General features: G+C 55.7%; 2 protein-coding genes across 5 annotated transcripts in view; one reads left to right on the top strand and one right to left on the bottom strand.

Moving 5' to 3' along the window:
* Grin2c (glutamate receptor, ionotropic, N-methyl D-aspartate 2C) overlaps positions 1–1312 on the top strand; it is a 17324-nt gene extending 16012 nt beyond the window's left edge. Inside the window, exon 12 of the mRNA XM_013508612.1 lies at positions 6–1312. Coding sequence (XP_013364066.1) covers positions 6–883 — 878 coding nt within the window. The 3' untranslated portion in view covers positions 884–1312. The remainder of the gene's footprint in view (positions 1–5) is intronic.
* Positions 1313–3777: 2465 nt separating this feature from the next.
* The window catches only part of Tmem104 (transmembrane protein 104), a 62502-nt gene continuing 39475 nt past the window's right edge, over positions 3778–26804 (bottom strand). For all 4 annotated transcript variants that reach the window (XM_005412255.2, XM_005412256.2, XM_013508654.1 and 1 more), the window contains 2 exons: positions 21338–21431; positions 3778–7397 (listed from right to left, as the gene is read on the bottom strand). In XM_005412255.2, coding sequence (XP_005412312.1) covers positions 6637–7397; positions 21338–21431 — 855 coding nt within the window. In that variant the 3' untranslated portion in view covers positions 3778–6636. The remainder of the gene's footprint in view (positions 7398–21337; positions 21432–26804) is intronic.

The following is a 26804-nucleotide window of genomic DNA, read 5'->3' as shown; positions in this document are numbered from 1 at the left end:
TGCCCCGCCGCCCGAGCCGAGCTCCAGGAGCTGGGGGCCTCCCTCGGGGGGTCGCGCCACGCTGGTGCGCAGGGCCCCCCAGCCCCCGAGCTGCTATGCGACGCCCGGGACGCAGCTGCCCGACGTCTCCCAGGTGTGCGGCCGGCCGCCTTGGGAGACGCGGTGGCCCGTGCGGGCGGGGTACGCTGAGCAGCACCTCTCCGCCTCCGAGCGGCGCGCGCTCCCAGAGCGCCCCCTGTCCCCCGCACACTGTCACTACAGCTCCTTCCCTCGGGCCGACAGATCCCGGCGCCCCTTCCTCCCGCTCTTCCCGGAGCCCCCGGAGCCGGTTGACCTGCCCCTGCTCGGCCCGGAGCAGCTGGCCCGGCGGGAGGCTCTGCTGCGCGCGGCCTGGGCCCACGGTCCGCGCCCGCGCCACGCTTCCCTGCCCAGCTCAGTGGCCAACGCCTTCGTTCGCCCTGGCTCGCTGACCTTCGGCTGCGCCGGCCACGCCTGCGCCTGTCCCGATGCCCGACCCGCCTGCAGGCGCCTGGCACAGGCACAGTCCACGCGGCTCTTGTCCCACCGGGAGGCCTGCTGGGAGGGCGTGCCTGCTGGGGCCCCGGTCTGGCAGCCTAGGCAGCACATCTGCCTGCACACCCATGCCCAACTGCCGTTTTGCTGGGGGGCCGTCTGCCCTCACCTCCCACCCTGTGCCAGCCAAAGTCCCTGGCTCACTGAGGCCTGGGGCCCTCCAGCGCACAGAGGCAGGACCACGGGGCTGAGCACAGGCTACAGGGACAGTGGGGTGTTGGAAGAGGTCAGCAGGGGAGCCTGTGGGACGCAAGGCTTCCTGGGGCCTTGCACTTGGCGGCGGATCTCCAGTCTGGAGTCAGAAGTGTGAGGTGCCGGCGCTCTGATTCCTGCTGCTCTGGATTCTCTGCGGGGCACTGCTGAGGGTAGGGGACAGGCAGGTTCGATCGTTTTTGGCTTCTACTGTGAAATCCTGGCCATGTAACCCAATTGGCAGGTGATGGCTTTCTTGGCCACCTCAGTGACCTTAGCAGGCTCAGGCCCTAGAGTGAGTTGGGCTGTTGCTGTCTCCACAATCACACGAAGTCCTGCCCACCCAGCCTGAATCACAGCGAGCAGAAGAGGTAGCGCCCCAGAGGGTGACCCTGCCCAGATGTTAGCTAGTCCCTGGTCATGGCTGCTGTGGCCTTGGCCTGGGGGCGTGGAGGCTGGAACTTGAGGTTAGGGCAGGGACATCCTGCCTCTTGCTCCATCTAGCTGGAGTCTCCTCCGGGACATTAAACTGACCTTTTACAATTCACTGGTCCTGGCTGCCTCATTCTGCATCCTGGAGTGGGCACCACAGCCTGTAGGCAAGAGGAGCATCATGGGAGTATCCCAGGTGGGCTGACTGGATTAGCTGGGTAGCTTCCTCTGAGGGAGACGGTCTCAAGAGTGTGAGGGAGGGACATGGGGAGCAGGTGAAGCTGAGAAAGGGGCTCCGAGCAGCAGAAGCCACTTGGTAATCAGTGCCTGTTCACCCCAGTGCTGGATGTGACAAATGTGCTTAGCCTGGGCATGGTGAATGCAGTTCATCCCTCAAATCTCCTTGAAAAGAGAGCTTATGCCAGGGCTGTGGCTGTCTCGCCCTGCCAGGGACCCCCTGGAAGCCTGACAGTGTCAAGGTGGGAAAGGCTGTGGGAGGTCTGCTGTGGGGAGCCTGCTGGACTGGCCTGTGCCTTGACTGGCTGCATTTGCTCAATGGGCTCTCGATCTTGGCCAAGTGGCATTAGGGTTGGGTGAGGCTCTGCCTCACTGGTGCCAGGACTTCTCAGGTGGGAGAATCCATCCATCATTCCAGCCCTCTAACCTCCCTCTGGGGCTCCCAGCCAACCTCCTTTTGCTGTCACACATCACTGGCCCTGTACCAGCTCATAAGATAGTTCTTGCTTACGGTATGCAATGCTTTCACACGTGCAATTACATCTGTCCTCCCACAGTAACTGTGAAGCAAAGAGGCATCCATGTGTCAATCTAATCTGAGCACACAGGAGCACCGTCAATTGCTAGACCCTTCCCCAGCTGCTGTGGGTGCACAGGCTGAGGGCTGGCAGTCCTGTGAGGCTGGGCGGACAGAGAGGAAGGAAGCTGGGGAGGGCTGAATGCAAAGACCGCTGGAGTCTCTGGCCAGTTTCTTCTCCCATAGCTCCTTGCTGGTGGCCAAGACGCTGGGTACCTTTTTCAATTTCCAAAGACCCCACTGCTTGGGAGAAGGCCGGGAGAACTGACCTTCATGGTTTACTTTAGGGATTTTTTTTTTTTTTTTGGTTTTTCTCCGGTACCAGGAACCGAACTCACGACCTTGCGCTTGCCAGGCAGGCGCTTTGCCGCTGAGCTAAATCCCCAGCCCCCTACTTTAGGGATGAAAAGGTAGGATGGACTATATTTCCATTCATAGTGAGTCTGATTGCCCCCAAAACGGGTGGCCCCCGTCCGTTATGGTCAAGTTCACTTTCTCTGCCACGTGAATTTTCTTGGCTGGAGCGAGGTCCGGGAGCAGGGCTCGACAATGTGTAGGGAGCGTGAGTCCAGGTGAGCGCTTGAAAGGAGCTTGACCTTGGCATAGTCACAAATGGGCCCAGGGTTCAGGGCTGGCCACTAGCTTGACCTCTTATCCTCCCTGAGCCCAGTTTGCAGGGCAGCTCTGGGGCAAAAGCTGCAGCAGGTGAGGCTGGGAGGAGCCGTGAGGTCTAGGCTGCTCTGCTTGCTGCCCAAGATCATTAATAACCAAGAACTGGAAAGCTAATTAAAAGCCAAGTGTGGAGCTGAGCCTGCTGCTGGCTTTGAGGAGGGGCAGCTTCTGCTCACAGGGCCAGGCGCTGGGTGCCTTGTTCCTTCTCTAGGAATATATGGGAGGGGTGTGCCTGGGAGAAGACATGCAGGAAGACACTGACGGTGGTTCAGAGATGGAGCGGCCGGCTTCCTGCTCAGACGGACAGTGTTTTGCCTATCCGGACTCTCCGAGGGAGGCAGAAAGCCTAGCAGGGGAGAAGGAAGTGATACCACGGATGTGGAAGCATCCTAAAGGAGGGCCTGAAGAATGGGGGACCCCAGGGCTACTGTTCATTTTGGTAGCACACTGGGAGAGACTTTGTCACTACCCTCACAGTAGGATAATCTTATAGTCTTAGCAAGCTCCCTGCTGCTACTCCTCTAGCTGTTCTCTCTCATCTGTCTTTAGCCAAAATCTCATGTCCACTCCAGCTTTTACCAGGGAGCTAGGTTGGGGGTGAGGGGGCAGAGCTCAGAAAAGGGCCAGCATGATGTCCTCCACCAGGACCCAGCCTCTCCTGCTTTGCCCGCCCCCATACTGGGGATTGAACCCAGGGGCACTCTACCACTCACTGCTACCTCTCTAGCCCTTTATAAATTTTGGGACAGGGCCTAAATTGCCTGGGCTGGCATTGAGCTTATGATCCTCCTGCTTCAGTCTCCCGAGCAGCTGGGATTACAGGTGTGCACCGCAATGCCTGGCTCTGCCTTGCTCTTTGGAAGGGAAGGGCTATCCAAGCTTCTAGGGGGCTAGAGAACCAGAGCCAACCTGTCTCCCCAAAAAGCCCTCTAGACCCTGAAGAATTCTGATTAGTTTCCTGCTTGTGAACTGCAGCAGGCAGTGGCTACAATCCTCCTCTCATTAGGAGGCCATGAAAGCAATTAGTGTCTGGAGTCGTGAGTCCTAGGTCCTGGGCTACAACTGCAGCTATGGCAGGCAAGCAACAAGGGAGATAAGCATCACTAAATAGCTTTATTGAGTGCTTCTGTGCCAGGCACTAAGCTCATTCCATTAATTCCCATGACAATCAGCCATATAGGTCCCCCAGCTCCCCAACATCACAGAGGAGGAAGGGACCCTGGAGGTTTGCACAGTCTGTGCCAGGCACATAGCGTGCCCTCCTTATAGGCTACTTTCTTCAGTGTGCAGTTGACACTGCCAGCTGTGCAGAGGAGAGATGGCAGGACTCTTCTGCAGCCTGGATCTTCGTCTCTAAGAGTCAGTTTTTCTGTGCCCCTTGATAGGAGTCAGCCCTCTTTGGGACTCTGCTCCTGTTACAGGCTGAAGCCTCAGCCTTCTGCTCCCCCTGGGCCTGGCACTGCCAGACACTTCCCGTGGGCTGATTTCCTGGGAGGCAGAGCAGCTCTGGCATCAGCCTGTTGCTGAGGCTGCTCCTGCCCTGTATGGTGAGCACAGCTGTGTGGCCTGAGGCCTGGCCGTGTGCCCACAAACACCTTCCAACACTCAGCAGTTCCTCCCAGGCTGTCAAGAGCCATCTGCCTCATCTCCAGGCCTCGGCCGCCACTTTGGCCTCAGGTGAGGAACAGCCAGGACTGCTGGCACCAGGCTCCAGTGCTCAGGTGGGCCTGGTGCTTAGGCAGGGTGCGAGAAGAATGTTACTCCCACTTTGATCTTGCCTGTCCTTGGGGACTGGTCCAGGTGGATGACATCGCTGGAGGCTGCTGAGTTTAATGTCTCCTCCACAGTGACACCTGTACCCAGGACCAGCCTGGGCTGGCATCCTGTGCTTCCTCCCTACCACGGACCCCCAGGCCTCTCTGCAGATGGAAATCATGACCTAACTTGCCCACCTCACCAAACTGATGTAAAAACTCACAGCTGACCAGGGTTAATGTACGTAGCATCACCCTAGTATCTAGCTACTTAGGGTTCTGTCTTTCTTCCCCGCAGCCTGTCTGGCTATCAGTGGCAGAGGCCTGGTGGTGTAGAACAAGGTGACCTCATGAGACCTCTAGCAGCACAGACAGAAGGTGGAGTCAGAGGAGCAAAGAAACCAGACACTGGTAGGGGGAAGGGCCCAGCTCGGCATCTGTCATGTGGTCACCTTGGGCCAATTTCATCCAGGGCAGGGGCTGTCCTGGCTTGGAGGTGGAGGGGAACACAGCCACCAGACTCCACTCCTGTGGGTGGCTCCAGATTGTCACATAAATCAACCTGAGCTTTATGATGCTAATAAATTTGCGTCCAAAATTTGGTTTGGAGCCCGGGGCGGCACAATGATTTAATTTGCTTTGTCCTTAAGCAAGAGGGAATATAATTGGAGAAGGGTAAATACAGATGTTTTAATTGAGTTCTCAGCAAACAGCCGGGCAGCTTTAGGGAAAGCCTAAGCACAAGGCGATGGGCAGGTCTTCGTCATTTCTGGCTTTACTGCTACAGTGCTGGCCTCTTGGTGCATTCCGGGGCACAGCCTCCCTGGGAGGATGCCACAATGGCAGATGGGTGGGAAGGGGTGTTTCTTTTCACATGGATGGAAGCTGATGCCACGTGGGAAAGCCATGAGAACTGTTGGCATGCGACAGTAGTGACAAAACACACTGAGGTCAACTGTCACCCAGGACTCTTAGAGGTGGAGATGCTAGGGCTAGAGGTGGAAGGGTGCCGCCTGGAAGATCTACATCCCCTGCAAATCCTGCACACTGCCCTGGGCCCCGGGACACCCAGCATCATCACACTGTCCCAGCTTTAAAGATGGTGAGACACTGAAGGGAGGAGCGGGTGAAAGTTCCCGCACAAGGGCTGAGCAAGGCACTGAAATCAAGAGGGAAGGGCAGGGGCTTGAGCCCCCAGATCCCCCAGAGGCAGCTCTGAGGCAAGCTGCTCTGGCTCCAGGATGGGTGGGGCCAGGCCCAGGGCTGGGGAAAGCCAGGGTCAGGAAGGGTCCCTAGCTCCGAAGCAGAAGGCACGTGGAAAATGCAGTTCGCTAGAGTCACCTGTTTCTAAGGTGCCTGGCCCGTAGGTACATGCGTGATTGAGAGCAAGAGGTGATTGGGAGCCTGGCCTCCTGCCATGGAAATGGTGGCGGGTGCTCCATCCAACCCACGGCACCCAGGGCCATGGAGAGCACTCACAGCCAGGCTCTAAGGGGGCCACCTTTAGGGGCCACAGCAGAGCACGGCAGCGAGCTGGGCTGCTGCTCAGGAGGCCTGACCTCCCCGGGCTTTGACCCCAGCTTGCAGGTTGCTGTGTGCCCTGCAGAAGGCATGTGCCATCTTCCTGCTGCCCAGAGCTGGCACCCACAGCAAGGGTTCTCATAGCTCTGGCCTGGGGACCCTGATACCAATTAGCACTTGCTGTTCTTGTCACTTGGGCTGCCAGGTTTACCCCTAGGAGTGGCACTTAGCAACTCAGGCCTGGCAGGAAGGTGGGTCCTGCCTGTCACAGGCAGGCCGAGTTAGGATGGCTATGGCCTGGGATTGGCCCCTGAAGAGGCAGCAGATGCTAGTGGATAGATAAGGGCGCAGGAGGGGCTGGGGAGAGTTGAGGAGGGACACAGGGTCTGGTATAAATAGTGGCAGTGCCAGCACTGCCTCTTCCACCATTCAGAGGGAGGAGCCCGCCTCCAGGAGCAGGGGTGGAACGTGAAACAGAGGGGTACCTTCTAGAATCTGGGAGCAGCCACATGCTGCCCCAGTGGGCAAGGCCAGGCGCAGATCAGGCGGTGTCCTGCTGGCGAGGAGACCTCTAGCTGAGGAAGGCCCCTAGAGAGCCCCCGCCTTGCCTGCCCATGAAGGCCTGGGTAGCATCTAGATGTCACCCCCAGCCTTCCAGTCACCAGGGACGTCCTGCCATCAGAGCTTGGTCTCACTGAGGATGATGTTGGCTGTGACAAAAAAGAAGCAGGAGAAAGCCCAGAGTAGCACGAAGCCCACCCAGAATGTGTGGCGGAATGGAGACCTGTGCTTGTTGATGGTCCCATAGCCGAAGGCAAGCTGAGTGTCCTTGCGGCAGAGGTACACCAGGAAGGCAGGGATGATGTACTGGATGCCGGTACCCGCGTAGGCCCCCGTGATGCCCACCAGGGACTCCAGGTCATGGGTGCAGAAGGCCACCAGCACAGGGGGCACCAGGGTGATAGTGGGAAACACCACGCGGTCCACCACCCACGGGTAGGTGCCGCCCTCGCGGTGGAAGAGCGTCTTCCAGTTGTTGCGGAGGGTCACGGCGATGATGGGGAAGTTGGTGCTGATTGTGAAGACAGGGAAGAGGCCCAGGAAGAAGCGGACGGCGGCCAGGCCCACGACATCACAGCGGGCGAAGTTGAGTGTGTACATGTCCATGAGGCTGTCGCCACGGAAGCAGAAGATGGCAGTGAAGCAGAGGAGGCCATAGAAGGCCAGGATGAGCGTGTAGTCCAGGAACATCAGGCACGTGAGGTGGTGCTTGGAGGAGACGGGGGTGACGAGGGACGGTAGGGAGTGCTGGCACATGAAGGAGTAGACACACACCCCAAACAGGTTCCGCAGCCCTGAGAAGTCAGCCAGGGGCGGGTGCCCCTCCCCTTGCCCCTTCCCAATTCGGACCAGGGCCAGCACGATCATGACGGCGAAAGCTGGAAAACAAGATGGGGCAGTCAGCCACTGGGGATGGAATCACCCTGCCTCAAACAGTTCCTGGTGTGGGGCCCAGAGCCATGTGAGAAAGAATCTTTAAAACGTAGATTCATGCAACTCCAAAGCCATGCTCTGGGCCAGGTCAGCAGCGGCTGCTGAACTAGATCAATGTCCCATGCGTCCCTCTCCATGTTCTATTCTCTTTCCTTCCCTAGTGGAGGGGGAGACTGGGCATGTTCCAGAGCAGGGAGGTGCTGGGTGATCAGCAGGGTGAACCAGGCTTGGTCAGCATTACCAGCACCCAACCCCAGCCCCAAGGCTCTCTCAAGGACTCTGACAGCTCCTGGCAGGGAGCAGGCTGGGTTGGCATTAATGTTCCTTCTTCCTCCTTTGGTTTTAAGGATGTCTGTCTGGGCAGCTGGTGGGGGGCAGAGGGCAGAAGGGCACAGAGCATTTGGAAGGAGGTATTTTTCTAGGCTGGGCATCTGCTGGATCTGCCGAGGAAAAAAGGCAGGAATGCTGTGCAGAGGTGGGTGCGCAGGACTAGAGCAGGCGGAGTGGCCGGTGGCCCCTCTAGGGAAGACCCAGCACCAAGGGGCAGTGCGGAGGACTGCAAGTGCTGAGCTGCTGCCACCGAGGCTGGAGACCAATGGCACATGACTCCGTTCTCCAGGGCCTGGTGGAACAGGCAGGAGATGGGATTTGCTGCAGAAGCAGGAGAGGACCTGTGACGTTATTCAGAGCAGTAAGGGCTTCCTCTGTGGATGGAGACAGGCTGGCTTCACCCAACAGCCTTGCACAATGGCCTTCCTCAGAGGCCTGCCACTGGGATACTGGCCCACCAGTCTGTCCTACAGAACGTGCTCCCTGAAGGTGACTGAGTGGGAAGCCCGCACACAGCAGGCTGCCTGAACCCGGCAGTGTTCAGGGAGAACTGAGTACCCATGGGCCAGGATCCCTGGCAGTCGGAGATGGTACTTCTAGATCCTTCTGTACTTCTAGATCCTTTGGCCTCTGTATCTGCTATCCAGTGTACCCAGAACTGTCACTGTTGGCTATTCAGCACACACAGAGACCCCCAGTGCCCCGACTCCATTCTGGGGTTTACAAACTGCTGCTTCCGTTCAGAACAGATCTCACAGCCCCTCCAGCCTGTGCCCTGGTCCCTCAGATAAAGCCACGGAAAGGTGTGACACTTCTTGGTGAGCAGTGCAGACAAGTGTGAAGAATGGTAGGCCAGCAGTGCCCCGTGGGCAGCTCCTGTCAGCCCCAGCAGAGGCTCAGAGCTCTTCTGGTGGGGAGGCTGGGGACCTCCACTGTCTCCTTCGGGGCCTGACACGATCCCTGGCTCCTGGGAGGAAGAAGTCATTCCGCTGCGACCCACCGGAAGCCAGGCTGATGTCTTCCCACAATGACAACGGAGAGCAGGGCAGAATCATCTATTACTTTTCATCAGAACTGCCTGACACTGTCGGGGACAGGAGGGGAGGGAGGGAACAGCCCTGTGAAAATTGCCAATAAAAAAGATGATTTGTTTCCACCTTTCACAGCCCATTCCAGCCCACCACTCCTGCCGCTCCAGACCATCACAAATCTTCTCAGTCCTGGCTAGTCAAGGGGAAGCAGCGACCCAGTTCCTTGAGTCTCAGCCTGGACTCTGGGCAATCTGGCTTAACCCAGAGATTCCTGGGGTGGCTGCAGGAGGGCGGCGCCTGGCAGAGGTCTGTGAGGAAGACCTGGGCTGCACGATGAGGGAGAATGGGCAAGGGCTAGCTGGGAGGGCAGTCTTGGGTACCAGGAAGAGTTACAAGTGTTACTGAGCAGGCGGGTAGGGGTGGGGTGGGGCTACCTGGCCAGTTATCCAGGGGGCTGTGCCACTGTAGGCAGGCACTCGGCCCAGGTCAAGGGGGCGGCTGCTGCAAGGCAAGAGTCACATCCTGCTCTGTCCCTACCGCTCATGGCTCTGCTCCAGGCCCTTGGCAAAGCTGACGTGGATTTGGGAAGAGGCCAGCGGAGAAATCCCCAAGCTGTCTTTCTGCTGCTTGACCTCGGCCTCGGCCTCTGGGTCCTGTGAGCAGGCAGGAGGGCAGGGAGAAGCTGGCTGTTTAGATGTGCACATGAAATTGCTTTCAGCCCAGATGCGACCTAGTGCTTCTCTGCCTCCCCAGCCCTAAATCTCCAAAAAGTTGGAGGAGATACAGATGGAAGCTGGCTTGGTTATTCAGGGAGGCTTTCTGGACAGCACTGACTGGGATTGTCTTCATTGCAAAGTTATAAAGTAGGTTTCCAGAGTAATGAGACTGGCTTTAGAAAGCACACACCTCTGCATCCCCCTCACCTGCATATACGGGTCCTCCAAAGCAGCTATCTCAGGGGGCTCCCTTTTTATGTCAGTGATAATGTGGGTATCTTCTAGAACTTTCAGGATGGCCTACAAAGCCATAGCTATGGGTGATAAGATGTATTTTAGCTGTGAGTGGTGGCACACCTGTAATTGCAGCACTTGGGAGGCTAGGGCAGGAGGACCACAAGTTTGGGGCCAGCCATGGCTATACAGTCAGTCCCTTTCTCTCTCTGTCTCTCTGTGTCTCTGTCTTTCTCTTTCAAAAAAAGATGTATCTCACAATTTTTTTTTTGTTTGTTTTGGTACTGGGAATTGAACTCACGACCCTGTGCTTGCCAGCCAGGTGCCGTGCCGCTGAGCTATATCCCCGGCCCTACAATCTTTTGATTAATGCTATTACCTAGATGAGGCTCCCAATGGATTCTCTCAATCCTAATCAAAAAGTCTATTTTCAAAAACCAAATCTGCCCTTGAGGGCTTGATGTCTGCAGCCATCCCAAAATAAAAAGAAGATGCCAGAAGCCTCTCGGGAGGCAATTCCAGGGGTGTTTAAAAATGGCCACTTCGTGGAGTGGTAGCTCTCAGGTAAGGACCTGGAGGGCACAGCCTTGTCAGGGAGGGCGAGTCTAGGAGAACAAGGCAGGAAAACCTGCCCTGTTTGGGTGGAAGGCTGGTGACACCCAAGGGTGACCCCAGCCAACCTCTGCAGAGGCACATCCTTCAGCTCCCCACTGAAGGTACATAGCAGGCAGCACTGACTGTGCCCGGGTGTGTGACGGAAGGGAGGTGTTCTGGCCTGGCCTCCAGGCAATTTCCAAGGAAATCTGTACACTCTTACCCTGGATTCTGCTGGATGGACAGAAAAAAGGGAAGGGAACGAAATGAGAGGGTGCGGGTAGGGAGCACAGACCTGCAGAGGTCCTGAGGCGAGCGGCACAGGCCTAACCCTACTACCCCTGGCACTGCACCCCTCTGTCCCTGTCATCTCCCTACCTGGCTGCTGGAGGAGGGTTCAACAGCTATCTCCTAGATTGATCGCCCCGTCCCTGGGAGACAGCTGCTCCAAAAACTCATCAGGTCTGCCCATAAATCAAAGTGAAATGAGGGTGACAGGCTGTGAGCGACAGACACTGCATCAAGGCGCAGCAGGGAGTGTGGCTCTGGGTGGACACTGGTGCCCGGGGCTCAGTCGCCTGCACCACACTGGCTCGTGTCCAGCTTGGAGGCTGTGCGGAAGGCACAGAGGGATGTGGATGGGGTAGAGCACCGAGCGATCCCCAGACACCCTGGGCTTCCCCATCAGATGTGACAGGGCCTGTCCCTGAGCAGAGCCTGCAGCCCCCTGAGGGCGAGGCTGGTCCTATTAATTCTCTTCCCTATCACATCCACACCATGCCACACCATTCCACACCGGAAGTCACACTCCAAGAGGTGAGGAGAAGCAGCAAGGAGCCAGGGAGGACTCAGAGGCGACAGGCTGGTGAGGCCTGACACCACGTCACATGAGGACTATTGGGCCTGGGCAGGCTCAGCTGGAGGGCGACAAGGGGAGGAGACTTCTTTCTAGTATCTGGTGAGTAGAAGCCGAGGGAGTGACAGTTGTACTGGTTCTGTGTAACCCAAGGCTCAGTCTGGACCACCTACTCACTCATCCCATCCATTCAACAAAGATATACTGTGTGTCTGTTGAGTGCCGGCCCTATTCTGGTCAGCTGGGAACAGCTCATGAAGCCAGCCATGGGCCCCTTCCTCCTAGGAACTGTAGTCCAGGGAGAAAACAGTGGAAGACAATTACAACAAACAAAGAACTGGCTAACCATCACACTGGCTACAAGGTGGATGAGGACATGGGGGGGTTAAGACAAAGGGCAGGAGATCACCTGGTTGGAGGGTGGGAGTCACTGAAGAGACCCTGGGTCAGAAGGGATTGCAGGGACATTTCAGCTGTTCCACTCCCTGAGCCTGTGGTGGTCACAACCTGCTCTTGGTTTAGGAGAGGAGAAGCTCACTGCAGGGCAGCGACAAGGATTCAGATGCCCCTCCCTGGTCCTTCCCCAGGCTCCGGACTGCTAAGTCCATGTGATGCTATATGCTGCTTGCACACAGACTTCTGACAGCTGATCTAAGCTCTACAAGCCGGCCTCACCATACTGATTCACCTTGAGGCGTAGCCCGCCCCTTGGGAGGGAGGAAGAAAGACAGGTGCAGAAGGCAAGTCATTATCTTGGGAGCTGAGACAAAACGAGGCACAGATTCTGGGCCCTGCTCGGACAGAGGAGGCATCTTCCTGTACCATCTGGAGACATCAGGGTGACAGCAAAACTCGCACGAGGACTGACTGCCCACCACAAGGCCGGGATGGCTTCCATCTCTCGGCAAAAGCACATCCATTTCTGGGTGGTGAGAGGAAGCAAGGGAGGCCGTGGCTTCCCAAGCTTCCACGAATCAGTGGCTACAAACTGTGAGCGCGGTGGGCCTGATGGGATCTCACATCAGGATCCAGTCTCACAGCGTTCAACAGAGCTATCGTGAGTTTCTGAAAGAGGTCAGAAGAGAAGTGCTGCTCTCCAGAGAACCCCACCCTTTCTTCTTTTGCGGGATATGAAGTCACTGTGGGACTGTCTCTGTCCTCAAGGCCTTTCTCCTTGGCAGAGGACAGGCGGGCCAACATCCTTCTGATTGCCTGCCAAAAGTGATGCTGATTTATAAGAGGCTGAGAGTAAATAAACACTCACATCTCTCCCGAGCCTCTTGCTTCCTGAGCAGCCCCAGAGCTGCAGGAAGAAGAACAGGGTCTTACTGGCCAGCTAAGCCACAACGGTGAAGACCTCACACAAGTGACTTCTTGTTGGGACGAAGTGAAGGGACAAGCAGGCGTCTGAGGCTGTGGCCCAGAGCTTCGATGCTCACTTTTGAGGAATCCAACAAATGCTCCATAATATACAAATGTTTTTGTCTACAGCTCCTGGCCCATAACTCCCTCCTCAAGACAGGCCATGGAAACTAGAATCTCTCTTCCCAAGGCAGGTAAAATACACCCCTGGCTTTCTGTCTTGGAGCTGGTCATCCAGTTTGTCTGTCAGATCATCAGACCCTCATTTCCCAAGGAGTCCTGTCCCAAGCCTGCGGAAATCCAATCAACCTCATCCTAGCATCCGTGGCCCAGTCCTTCCCACAAGTCTGGCACTGCACTGCGCCCCTCCTTGGCAGGCTGCTTCCAGGACAGCCACCCCCTCAACTCCCTGACCTCTGACCCTGGCCCCTGGTGTCCCCGAGGCGACCTCATGCTGTTCTCTAAGCCTTGTGCATGGCTCTGGCTACAGCCCTTGCACACACAAAAGGAGGCCATCCGTCAAGGTGGCTGTCGGGAGGATGGCGCTCTCTTCTCTGAGCAGAGAATCAACATGCCAAGGCTAATGATAACAAATGGCTGGGGTGTGCCCATCCCCAGCTCGGGTACTGGAGCTCCAGGCAGGAAGCTGGATCTGGGGAGGGACTGGGCACCAGCTCCGTCCTTCACTGCTGCGTGGCCCTCACTGAGTGCAGGGGCACAGGTCTGTCTCCCCTAAGCTGTGCCGTCAGGGGGGCTGGGTGGGGCTGACACAGTAACAGCAGCCTGAGCTGAGAACCCCTGAGGACCACAACAGTGCCTCAGCACCAAAACACAGGAACTGGTGACTGGGCATTTGTCCCTTAAATTATCAGAACAAATAACAAAAACAAGAGCCACATCTGGCAGGAGACAGGAGGAGCATACAGGAGCCTGCAGGTGGAGGAGTCAGTGAAGCCTGGGAAGTTGTCCTTTCATGGAAATGCCCAAAGGGAAGGAGGATTCTTTCCCCCTTGAACAAGTTCAAGTTCTCAAGTTATACTGGCTTCAACTCCCAACTCTGTTTTGCTTTTCTTTCTCTATCTTTCCCTCCCTCCATCCTTCCCCTCCTTTTTAAAAATTTTTCTCTTCTTGTTTTCAGTATTAGGGATCAAATCTAGGGACACTCTACAACTGAGCTACATTCCCAGGCCTTTTTTGTTCTGAGACTGGGTGTTGCTAAATTGCTCAGGCAGGTTGCAGATGAGATCCTTCTGCCTCAGCCTTCCGAGTGGCTAGGATTATAAGCTTGTGCCACTGTGCCCAGTGATGACTCTTCTAAGTGTGCAATCTTGGGGTGGACTGTTACATTGCCTTTAAAATTGGAAACGACAGAGCTGGGTACTGTGACGCATGCCTGTAACCCGAACACTGTAACCCTCAGAGGCTGAGGCAGAGGATTGTCAGTTCAAGGCTGGGCCTGGACGATATAGCAAGACCCTATCTTCAAAAACCAAAACCAAAACGAAAACAAAAAAAAGCCAAAAAAAAAAAAAAAAGGTGATGCTATGATGGCACTGAGGGGAGAAAATAAGCAGGTGCAGTGACTGACAGTTTGGTCCAAGCAATTGCTCAAAAAAAACACAGAAGTCCTTTTATCATCTCAGAATCTCGCTTCCCGTTCTGAAACACCCTGTTAATCCTAAGACCTGGTCTGCCTATCTTTGTCTGAGGAGGAGATCGGGATGATGCCGGTGACCTCACCCTCCCACTGGGTCAAGCCATTGTCAGAATCCTTCCTAGGAACGCTCGGCACTGGTATCAGCTTGCCTTTGGGGCTCTGTGGGCCAGCGGTGAGGTGGGAGCCAGGAGAACTCTGGGCAGTTCCTGGACAGGCTGCTTACACTTGCTTTATGGGCCTGGGTGATTCTCGATTCTCACTCCTGCCCCTCCAGGTGTCCCCAAAGACACAGAAGGCCTGGTGTCCCCCCACTGTCACCTGGGAGCGTGCTCTCTCTGGACAGGCCCTTTGGTGCCTGAGTTGCTCCATCCTTCCTGGTCATTACCTCTGTACCTGAGCACCGGCCATGGGCATCCTGCGTATATCACAGAGGACACGACACCCTTGGACTCTGCCTGGGAGGAATTCCCTGACTCTTCCCTCAGCCTGCGCGATGAGCCATCTGTGCCAGCCTTGCCTGTAACAAGCCTCCCCAAACTCTTTGGTTTCTGCTGAAAGGGAGGACTCTTTTCCATGCGTGCTGGCTCCTGAGCTTTCCAGAGGATTCGAGGTCAGGAGTAGAACAGTGTTGAAATCACCCACTTCACAGGTCTAGGTTCAGCCCCATGGCTAAGTGATGCCTTCTGAGGGGCTCAGAGCAGAGCTGTCCTCTTTCCCTGTGGTAGGAGGTGGGCACTAATGCGGGACAGGTATACAGCTCTGAAGTGACCAATTATCAGTATGAAATGAAGAGTTCTCAGGGGCTGGGGATTTAGCTCAGCGGCAAAGCGCCTGCCTGGCAAGCACAAGGTTGTGAGTTCGACTCTTGGTACTGGAAGGAAAACAAACCAAAAAAAACAACAACAAAAAAGAAATGAAGAGTTCTGGCTTTGTTATCCTTCACCTTTCCCCACCCTTGGAGCACGCAGGTGGTGCCTGGGAGGCCTAGCCTCCATTTTTCACTCCTAAGCTGTCAGAGCAGCTCAGTTTGTAACCATGGGGAAGTCAGAGCTGGGGCCTCTGCTGCCGGCTGATTAATCTCCTTCCTGGAGACGGAAAACAAAATTTCAGACACTGTCACTTTCTTCCCCTGAAAGCTGCTTGGCCCTTCCTCCTGAACAGCTCGCTAGATGCAGAGAAAGCCCAGGAAGGAAAGAAGATGGAGGAGGAAGAGGAGGAAGAGGAGAGGAGAGCTGACACCAAGATAAGGACCTCTGGAGCTCCCAGTCTCAAAGTGAGTGCTGCAGCTCTGCTGCCGCTGCTGTGGCTCCCAATGGCTCTGCAGGTGTGTGTGACCGCCGGACTGCCCTGAGGCCCCTTGGGAAGCTCAGTCCTTCACCCCAGCCAGGCTTGTAACCTCTGTTGGGCCACACACCTTGATCCACTGAGCACAGGTGATCTGGGACTTACCCTCCCTTGCCGCATCAGTGTCCACAGAGCTCCCTGGCAGAACAAGAGTCCCCATCTGGTGGCCAGATCGGCACATGTCTTGGCCACCTCAGAGCCGCTGACAACGAGGGCTGCTCGGGAGAGCGCTGTGGCCAGCAGGGCGCTCCGGTAGGTCCTGACTGATCCTGATGGAGGCGTGATGTGCGGGCATGTGGCTGGCTATTCTCCAGCAAAGGTTAATTAAATGTCCACTTTAGCCTAACAGCACAGCACTTTAGCCTCAGCACAGAAACTGGTTTTCTCTATAAACTGACCTCTGCGCTTGCAGAGAGCACTTCTAGAAAAGCAAGAATAGAATTAAGACCAAAATGAAACATATGTCCAGGTTTCTCCGGATTCCCTTCACTTGAAGGAGTAAGAGCAGGGCCCTGAACAGCCCCAGAGAGCCCTGGAGAGCGGCCCAAAGGCTGGTGGGTTGGGCTGCAGATGCAGGAGGGCCGGCTGCTTGTGGGAGGGACGGGGCACAGGCGCCTGCATGGGGAGGCAGGGTCCTTCCCACACTTCTGAGAAGTGCCAGTGAGTGGCTGTGAAAGAATTCAAGCGCCAGTTGGCGGTAGTGGGCAACAGATGGCTGAGGCTCACAAGACCCCTGGCCGCTGGTGGTGACAGATCGGAGCAGTCTCGGTGGGAGGCCCCCCCACAGGCACCAGTCATGGGCCTGGGGACAGGTAAAAACCAGAGTCTGCTGTTCCCAGATAACAGTCTCCTCCTGGGGACCTCCGCCTTGCCTCCCACCACTGCCAAGTCCCACCTCTCCCTGTGGCTTGGAAAACAATCTGGGGCACTTGGGGGTGGGGTGCGGAGCCAGGGCCGAGCAACTTCACCAGGCAGCCTCCAGCTTCCCCACAGATGCCTGGAGAGGATGGTGTCTGACCCACTTTGAGGGGAACACACAGACAGAAGAGAGCTTGGCGTCTGCTCTGAATCCACAAGCAGAGAGGAGCGAGCCCTGTGGGTCCTAGACAGCCCAGACCCGGCCAGGGCAGCTATGCTCCACAGCAGCCTTTATTAGAAAGAATCTGGTTTTAATAACACCAAGTGGGCACCTCGAGCTGAGCCGGCTGTTCAGATCCCCAAGCGGGAGGTACCTGCATGAGCCTGTGGGAATGTACGTAATGGGACCGAAGTAATGATGCCTCTGTGGCCCCTTCCAGCCTGAGAGCCCTGTGCTGGACATCCAGGGTGGGAGCAGCCGACAGGCATGGGACTGCGTGCTTAAGGCTCAGGACCTGAGGCCATGGCTGCGTGGCCCGTGCCAGCAGGACGGTGCTTTGGCTGCCTCTCTCCTGTGTCCTGGTCCACTTGCGGCTGGCAGGGCTGGGGGCTCTAGAGGAGCTCTCTGCCATCCAGGAGATGGGCTGCTTCCCATTTTCCACAGGGTGAGCTTCCCCCAAGGTGGTAGGGTGCAGGCTGGGGGTAGAGGGAGGGGTCCCCTCCCTGTGTGTCCTGAGGGACCACAGCGCGGGCGTGGCGAGGGGAGGCTGCATGGATCTCAGCTTGGGCACCCAGTATGGACACCTTGCACCACCACTGTTCCTGGACTGAGTGGCTGAGGCTGTGTCCCTGACCTCCTGGCTGGCGTCTAGAGAGGCTCAGCGTGAGGCTTCTTCTGGATGCAACAGCCAGCTGAGTTGACAATGATGTTGATTCTCGCCGTGGTTCCTCCTGCAGCCTCAAACTGCTCTACGGGGCTTGTTCTCTTGTACGAGACACCGTCTGACCCACGCATCAAAGGGAACAAGGTGAGGGGTGCAGGGTGGCAACCAGAAAGTGCAGCCCCAGTCACCACAGCCAAAGCCCTCTGCTCAGACACTTAGGGCTGATCTGGCATGGCTGCCTGGGGGAGCTGGCTGGAAGACCAAGGGGGCGACACCTGAACTGCTAACGCTCTCACTTGCGGGGGACAGCAAACTGAGACTGTCCTTGCACATGTGAATTCAGAGGCATCCGAAATCCAGATATCCCAAACCGATCAGAATCAACACTGACACCTGCCATTCACATTTCGACATTTTTCCTGGACAAGTGGCTATTTGCAAAATCCCTTAACCCATTAAAGTCCCATTCTGGCAGCACAAGGGGCCTGGCCTGAGGCTCCTCGGGAGAGCTCGGGGGCCTGCAATCTCCCCGGCCTCATTTCAACAGATGGCAGAACAAATTCCTAATTAAGCACGAGAAAGTTTCCGGCTCAGCACATTTATTCATGATTTTCCGGTCCCTTTGGTGCTCATTCTTCCCCTTTGTCTTCCTGGAACCCAAGCCAGCTTATTGCCACCCTGAGCTCCCTACTTGGCTCTTGGAAAGGCGCAGCCCTAATCTGGGGAGAGGGAAGAGGAAGGCATGTGGCAGGCGGGGGTGTGGAAGGGAGGGTCATGGGGGGACAGGCCACACAGCTGCTTTTTAGAGGCAAAATGAGAAGCGTTTGCTGCTTACTGACAACTTGGCAGGAGCTTGAGAAGACAAGTGGGGCTTCTGAGACCGCTGCTTATATGGTGTTCTAGAACAAGTGCTAGGGGTGAGCTTGGCCCAGGGGAGGGACGCCCTTGGTGGGGTCCAGCCCCTGTTCCGAGTTGGCCTGCAAATGTCTCCAGGCAGACTGAGGGTGGTCCCATAAACAGGGCTGCTCACTTGGCATTATTTGATGGCTCTGGGGAGGAGTCCATGACCTCCCTTCCCTTCCTCTCCTGCGGACGTGCCACAGAAGACACCCACATCCATCTGGTCTAGGAAGAGAAAGGCCCGGGCAGTGCCATTGCCCCAGCTGGGAACCGAGCCCTGGCATGTTATGGTTCCGTTTACTGACCGAGGCAGTCTTCCTTTATCCCAAGTGGCTGTGCTACTGGGCAAAGTGCCTTCCAAGCTCAGGGGTCTGAGTGTCTCGTGGAGAAAAGTGATTTCTCATACTGTCGCCCACAGCAGTTCCCCAGAGAGGCTCCTGACACTTGATTATATCTCAAATCAAGGGAGATTTGTCAAGAGACAAACAGCTGCAAAGACACGTGTCAAGACAGCAATGGCACCACCAACAGACAAGCGCCCATGACCTGCACAAGCTGGTCTCTGCCCAGGCACTTGATTCCCCGAGGTTCCCGGGTGGAACCACTGTAGTGCTGCAGGGAGCTGCCTCTGAGGGCCCCAGGACCCCCAGGTGGGGAGGGATCTCTTCTAACTGCAGGGGCCTTGGAGACAGTCCACCCGCAGTGACCGGGGCTGCCCTGTGGGAGCAGCGGAGGCAAAACAGCATCACATCAAGAGTGGTCGGGCAGCTCACTGCCGGGAAACAGCAGCAGTGAATTTTCTAAAGCTCTTGGACAGCTGATTCCCTCTGAGTTAGATTCTGGGGCAGGAGAGGGTAGAAAGGGGCAAGGGTTGTTGGAAGTCATCCTCTAGGACCCTGGGCCTGCTGGAACCACTGACTCAAGTCTGGGACTCGATCTGTGGGGGCCTTTATTTGCCATCAGCTACCTCCTTTCCCTTCCCCAAGCTTCCACTTGAAGACGAATGAGTGTTTCACCCGCCAGATGCAGAGAAGAACTGGTTGCACTCAACAGCGCTACTAAAGTCACTAACTGTCATTATCCAGCAGTCATCCCCCGGAGCCTGACAAGGGAATCCATCACACTACGAAAGCAAGTGTGTCCCTCCACCTGGGCCCCTTACGCCCGTCCTCGTGGGCCAGGGGAGAACAGAAAAGACCTCAGCTTTTGGGTCAGGGCTTAGCAAGCTCCTTCTTACCACTTACATGGTAAATACAGCACGGGCCAGGTTTTCAGGGCTGCAGACCTGGCTGCAGGGACTGCCAGAGCCAGGGTATCAGAGTTAGGCCAGGCAGGTGAGGATGGAGAACATCCTTCTCCAGATCCTGCTCACCTAGAAAACTGGAGATCACCAGCGCTTGAAAATACTTCACAGAAGTAGAGAAAAAGGAGGAGGACAGTCTGTTTCTTCTCTCTGCTGAACCCAACTTCTAGACACAACCCTGCTAGCAACCCCTGCTACCCCAACATCTGTCCACGATGCTCAAGTGACCCTTGTGCTCTAAGTAACAAGTTTTCCTTTCTTCCCAGTGGTCATGTTAACTTACCCCGGGGCTTTGGAACTGGGATGAAATGGGACAGCATCCTGTTGTGATCAGAACCCGTGGATGGGGCCACCAGGAATTCTGCCCCATCCAAGTCCCCAGACAGTGCACTCCTGTGGGGCCTCATCAGTGCCTCAGAACTGACCTTGGTCCTGTTTTTGTGTCCTTATGAGGATGGACCGAGAGCAGGAAGAGGGTACTGGCTTGGTGAAAACATGGCCCTCATGGTGGAGTGGGAGCCTCACAGCACCCTGAGCTCCCTGGCTGGGGCTGCATGGAAAGGCGGGCCAGCTGCCCGACCAGAGAGTCCCTTCCAACCGTGGATACCAGGGCTCCCGTGTGTTCAGTGGCTCTTCACACTGCGGACTGGAGAGGCCAGAAGTCATTTGGGTGGAAGCTATCCTCAGCACACCCTCACCTAGTCCAGGTCCTGCAGGGAACCAGGGCAGTGGACACCCGGTCCTGAGGAGGGGAAGGGGCAACTGGGGTGGGAAAGAAGGGCGGGGACAACAGGAAGGCTCCTCTGGAACCTCTGTGCCAGGGGGCAGGGCAGCTCCCGGTGCCTGAACATACGCACTGGATCCAGGCCTTCTTTCTGAACAGCATAGGTCTTCTCTGCTTTTACTATTATTTTAAAATGGTAGGGGGATTTTACGCTTTTATCCCTACCCCTGCCCCTTTTTGAGATAGGCTCTTGCTAAGTTGCTCAAGTGGCCTCAAACTTGCAATCCTCTTGCCTTAGCCTCCTGAGTGCTGTGACTACAGGTGTGTATTGTGCCACAATACCCCGTCGGCCTCCTTTGCTTTCAGATACAACAAAATTAGTGTCCAACAGGCGCCCAGGGCACACGCTGGCCGATGGAGATGCAGGAACCCCACACCCTCTTGTCCTCGGGCCAGTTACGTAAGTTCCCTCAGGTGGCTGACTACATGGTATGTTAGAAATTAACAAATGCCCTATGACTAACCTGGTTTAAGGGGAAGAGACCCTCTTCTGCAGCTGAGGACGACAGTGCTCTTACTCAGCATGTACTGGTCAGTTAGAACCTGCTGTGGATGGTACCTTTTCACGCCTGGTGGTCCAGGACCTGGGAGGCAGTGAGTGGCTGCCGCCACAGCCCACTGGGTTTTATAGCTGTGCTGCACGGTGGACCCCAGAGAAGGGAGAATGCTGTTGCTCCGGTGCCCTCCAGGGCGCATGGCCCAACCCAGGCCAACCTGTGGGCTGGTGGGAAGCCAGCACGGAGTATGAAGGAGCCCGGCCGCAGAATCAGCAGACAGGATTCCAGCCCAGCTCCATCTATGCAACATGACCTTGAAAAAGCCACTTTTCTTTTTTTTTGGTACTGTTTCCCCACCAGGAAAGGGCAGGCAAAGCACCTTGCCTCAGCCCCTGCCCTCTGGGAAGGTTGGAGGACCAGGCAGGACATGTCAGCAATACCCAGCCAGCCGTGCTGGGAGCCTGCTCAGCCTCTTGGAAGAGGCGGAGGAAGGGACACGGGCAGAAGGACGAGAACAGCGACGTTTGTCACTCACCGATCCATCTCATCAAAGAGGTCAGGATCTGTAGGTACTTGGTCTTCTGGACGTCAAAGAACGTGAATGGTCCCAGAAGGAGTGTGAAGACAGCCTGGGTGAGGAAAAGAGCGGTGAGAGAACACAGCAGTGGCTGCACACAGCACGGAGCTGTGTGGCAAACAGTTCATGCACACAGCCCTTGTCCATAGGAAAGGAGGCCCAGTGCCAACCCCAGGGCACACCTGGCCGGGCAGAGGCTCCCTGGGTCCAGCTGCATCACCATGGCTAAGTGCCAAGTACCAGAGTGGGACGGGACATCCAGAGCCCCTGCTCTCTGCCACAGTTCATGCTTACTGTTCAGATGCTACTGCACTTCCTGGGCAAGGACGCCACCCCCTCTACTCTGGTCTCTGACAGGCACTGGGGCCAGCACAGCGCTGGCTGTGAGTACAGACTAGGTACAAAACGGCAACAAGATGAGGATCCAGGAGGAACACCAGATATGCCCTCGCCACTACTGGGAGGAAGGGACATGGTGGAGAGGGCAGACGGGGACTCTGCTAAGACAGCTCAGGAGAGAGGATGCCCCTCCTGAAGGGCTTGGGGAAAAGCATTCATCAGGAAGCCACGCATCAGTCACCTCCTCCGCTCAGTTGGAAGGGGAAGCCTGGAGAGCAGCAGCCAGAGACTTCCAGGGTGACTCACTCAGAGGCCTGTCCTGGATTAAGGTGAAAAGGTGCCACACCTAGAAAGAGCGGGAGTGGTGAAGCCTGGGAGAAGGGTGGGAGCCAGGCAGGGAGCTGGGTGCAGCCCTCTGGTCCTTCTCAGTTCACTGCTCTTAAAAGAACAGAGGAAAGTGTTTGCTTAAAAAAGGCAGCAAAACTGTCTTAGAAAACGGGTCTGCAGGACCCTCTCTGCAGAACCTATCAGAGTACAGGCATGACACAGTCAATAGAGAGAGGAGTCGGGGCAGGCTTTCCATGCCAAATTGATTGCTCAGGGAGCAGAGGAATTAAAAGCTGCTTGCTGGTGTTAAGGCGATGGTACCATTTCCAATCTGCTACTCGGATGCAGGCAAGGCATCAGACCTTATTAACATTTACACTGTGCCATTTTATCACGTTAAAGCTAATGACACTCACCAGAGATGCGGCAGACGGCACAGAAGCCTGGAGGTGGGGAGAGGGGCCCACTGTGGGGAGGCAGGATCTGGCCTTGTGCTTTGGGTAAATTCATCACAGCTGCCGAGCCTGGGGCCAGTCCCGTGACAGGCAGGCAGGCGGGAGCTCCGCAGAAGGGGGTGAGCCGGCCCTGCCCCCACCACAAGGAGAGCAGGATGTGGGAGAAGCTGTGACCTCTTATCCAAGTCCATTATCACTGTGAGATGAGTGACAGAAGGACTCAAGTGCCGCTTAAGGATAAGGCTCTAATTAGCTGGGGTGGGTAAAGGCGTCCGGCAGCCACTAGGGCCAGGAGATTTCTGGAAAGAGCTTTCTGCTGAGGTCCTTGGAAAAAGCCCTCCTTCCATTTAGAATAGGGGGAAAGGGAAGCATTTCCCTTAGGCTGGGGTGACAGGGAAAGGCTAAAGCCAGGGCAGGCCCTCTACAGTCTCTCAGGCCAAGGGAGCAGAGCCGGGACGCAGTAGCTAGCACACAAGCAACCACCACCTCTGGCTGAACCAGTCTGTATGCAGCACCATCAGTAAGTCATTTAGGAAAATTACCACTTCAGGGGAAGTTTCCACTGATGAATTTCTCTTTTGAAGGATGGAGAAGGGGATGTCAGGTGGAAGGGTAAATACAAAGTCACTTGCCACAAATATTTCCAGACGACTGTGGTGGCCCCTGGAAACTGGACTCCTGTTATGCTCAGGGGTTTGGGTGGTTCACCTCTGACCTGTGAGCCATCTGAAAGCTAGCTCCGGCGGGGGGCAGAACTCTTGCTGGGTGGGCTATGCAGGAGTCAGGGAAACCTAGTCATGACTGGTCTCTAGAGGATTCCATGATAGAAAAAGGGGCAGGAGTAGCAGGACTGCCCCCAAGGTCAGCAGAGAATCCTGCAGCTGCAGACACCAAGTACAGCGTCTAGGGGTGCTTATTAGATGCCTGGTCTATCTTCACCCTCCTCTTCCTCAGTGCATACTTGTCAAAATCCCAGAACAAGGAGACCCCACTGTGTAGAAGCTAGAGGGAGGGAATCCTGGCTGCTGAGGGCGTTCCTGAGTAAGAGGCCAGGCACACACTCCTCTAAGAGATGCTGATCAAGAGACAGGGAACTGGCATCTAGAGTCTGAACGAAGGTCCACCCTCATTCAGCGTTCTCGCACGCAGTCCTGGGGACAGCAGGTGGCAAAGGGCTCTTTGGAAGATCTGACCAGCTGCGGTGACACCCACAACTAGACGGCTGCTGGGATGTTTCCTCTTCACACTGAGGAGCACAGACTGGCCACACCACGCAGGGTCCACAGAGTCACAGCCACAGACAGACTGCCAAACAGCAGCCTCGCGCCAGCTGCGAGCTCGCACGTCCGCGGCAGCCCAGATGAAGACGCAGACCTAGGGCTGGGGCTAATTAAGGAACAGGTGTCCTCTGCAAATGAGCTGGAGCCAGAGCTCAGCAAGCTTGGGAGCGGGCATCAGAGTGACAGAGCACAAAGGACAGGGGTGGCAGTGGCTGCCGAGGTCTTTGGGCAGAAACGGGCCTGGGCTGATGGACAGGCCCCAGTCTCCTGATGGTCTGGCGGGGCAGGTCCATCTCTGAATGCTCATCAGCCAGATGTGGCACTCCGTGTTTTCTTTTTCCTTCTTAAAAAAGATGAAATAAAAAGCCAAGAGACAGCCTATCCTCTTGGGTCTTCCAGTCTAGCCCATGTGACGTTATAAATTAGCTGGCTTTGGAACAATTTTCCAGCCCCCAAACGCCACTGATCAGTTCAAATTCAGTCTCTGTTCAAGGACTCTTGTCACCCAGCTCATTACAGGAGGCAGGGACACCGGTCGCTGCAGCCAAATGTGTTTTTAAAAAAAGAACGACGGACTCTTTGATTTCTAATGAAATCTTCAAACCAGACTCTGGAAGTCAAGTCTGGGACAGACCTGGGGAAATGGAAATGGGGCCACTCAAGCCTCTCTCTCTTTCTGGGCCAGTGAGTTTAGCTGTGCACCAAAGGCCCCACGGCTGCCTTGCCAGAGGTTTGATGGACACCGGGCAGCTCATGTTCCCAAGGCGCTGCAGGCAGTGCTCGGCTATCGGGTCCAGCTCACAGGGCTGGCTGCCCCCCTTGGTTCTCCATGTAGAGGAAAGGGACCGTCCTCTCCAGCTGCTCAGGCTGTGAGGTGCCGGCCATCTCCGATTCCTTCCTTACTCTCCTTACTTTCTGTGGCTGCTATAACAAATATCACAAACTGAGTGGCTTCAGATCCCAGAATTTAGCCAGGCGTGGTGGTGCCTGTAACCCTGGCACTTAGGAGGCTGAGGCGGAAGGATCACTGCAAGTTCGAGGCAAGCCTGGGCTACACAGAGAGTTCAAGGCCAGGCTGCACTATACAGTGAGATTTTATTTCAACAAACAAACAATCTAACTAACTAACTAACTAACCAATCAACCCCAGAATTTACTCTCTCCAAGGCCAGAAGTCCTGAAGCCAGCAGGGCAAGGATCCCAACAGCAGCATACCCTCCCCGCCCCCCACCCCATGGAGGTACATCCTACACACGCACTGAGGACGGAGCTGGCAGTAGCTGCATTTCTCCAGCTTCTGCCAGGACTGAGACCAGCAGACACAGCAGAGGCCAGAAATCTCCTCATCTGCAACTCAGCCTCTGTCTGTGAGACAGGAGGGACACCCAGCCTTCAGAACCAGGGACCGAAAGGGGCTGGAGTGGGCTGAGTACGCTGATTCCTTGGATAGCATTGGCTTTGCTGAGACCCAGAAGCACCGAGGCTCTCGCTTGCTTGAGAGGGTGGCATCTGGGTATGGGAGACTCAGCCACTTACCCCAGCCTCCACTATTCTCTTGGAGTGGTTTGGACTTAGATGCTCAGTTCTGGAATGGGAGAAAGAAATGCTGTGCTCCTTTGGAGAGCAGACCTTCAAATCTAGAACTCCTGCCACAGGTCTGCTGATCTGGTCTGTGCCACTCACAGAAGGAAGGCTCCAGCTCAACTCAATCCTGCTTGTCTACAAAATGTGCCCAGCACTGGTGACATGTGGAACCACGAATGAGGAATGAGGAACCACGAATAAGTATGGACATGAGAACAGAGAATAAAGCAGCTTGACACTTAACTCCTTGTCCCCCAACTTTTCTGCATATTTAGCTAGTCAGAAAAAAAAATGGAAATTTAAATTTGGTGCCAATACCAAGTTAAACACCCCAGTTTAGGAGGCTGCAAAGTCTCCGGGTGCCATCAACCACTCTCGACCCTGCCATCCCCCCAGCTGTTGGCATTTTGCACTGCCCCATCCTATCAAAGTTGTCCTGTGATAACACTGCCACGCAAGGCCACGGGGCCTTTTGCATCCACAAAACCCTCACAGACAGATTCAGTTGGTTCTTGTGCCCATCTGCATGGTGACTAGGGCAGGTGACGATGCCATCCAGTTACTGATGAGGCAGATATTGGAGAGCTAGTGCCAGAGCAAAAAAGCAGCAGCACAACAGATGGTTCTTGACCCCAACCTTCTTTTCAGTTCCAGCCCTGCACAACGCATCTGTCCTGTTAGGTAGGCCATCTCCCTCTGACACTTCCTGCCCCCGAGTCAAGCTAATTCCCACTCTCATGCCTTTACCCTCCTGACTACTCCTCTGCCAGGAGGAGTCTCTTATTTTGTTGCAGAAGGTAACTGGTGTGTCTCATTTTGTTCCGGGGGTTGGCTTGGATACGTCGTTACTCAGAGAGGTCTGAGGACGTTTGTTCTGCATTGTGGCCAGCACTTCAGCATGGCAATGCATTCTCTCTCATCTTCCCTTTTATTCCCTTTATCCCGTCTTCCTTTCCCTCTTTATTTTTCTTAGCCCCTACCTTCCACAGCCTGCTCAAGAACCGACTCATCTGTAGTTATTTTAGTCCTCCCTGGAGGCTCTTGACTGAAATACCAAGTAGATAGTCAGTGCCACAGGACCTCACTCTTGTAGGAAGCAGGAAGCTGCTCCTTCTGCATGGGTTGCTTGTGCATCCCCAGAACAGTACAGGTCCTCTGAGGGCAAGGATCATGTTCTCTTCTGTCCCAGCACCCAGGAAGGGCTTCGTGCGCACATGCACACGTATCAACAAGTATGTGCAGAATATGTTAAGTTTGGTGGGGGCAGTTTCTGAGGGAAAGGTGTCATCCTGGGGCATGGGAAGGGGCAATTCCAGGCTTGTGGATTTGCCCTGTACCCCCCTACCATCTTCTTGCCATAGGCAGAGCCTGAGCTGACAGACAGCAGCACATAGCCACACAAAAGTACTCCTACTCTGCCTGAAAACCGTTCACTCTTTC

Source organism: Chinchilla lanigera, unplaced genomic scaffold, assembly GCF_000276665.1.
Source record: "Chinchilla lanigera isolate Chin_1 unplaced genomic scaffold, ChiLan1.0 scaffold00152, whole genome shotgun sequence".
In the NCBI taxonomy this organism is placed as follows: Eukaryota; Metazoa; Chordata; class Mammalia; order Rodentia; family Chinchillidae; genus Chinchilla; species Chinchilla lanigera.
This window is presented reverse-complemented; position numbering and strand designations above follow the sequence as displayed.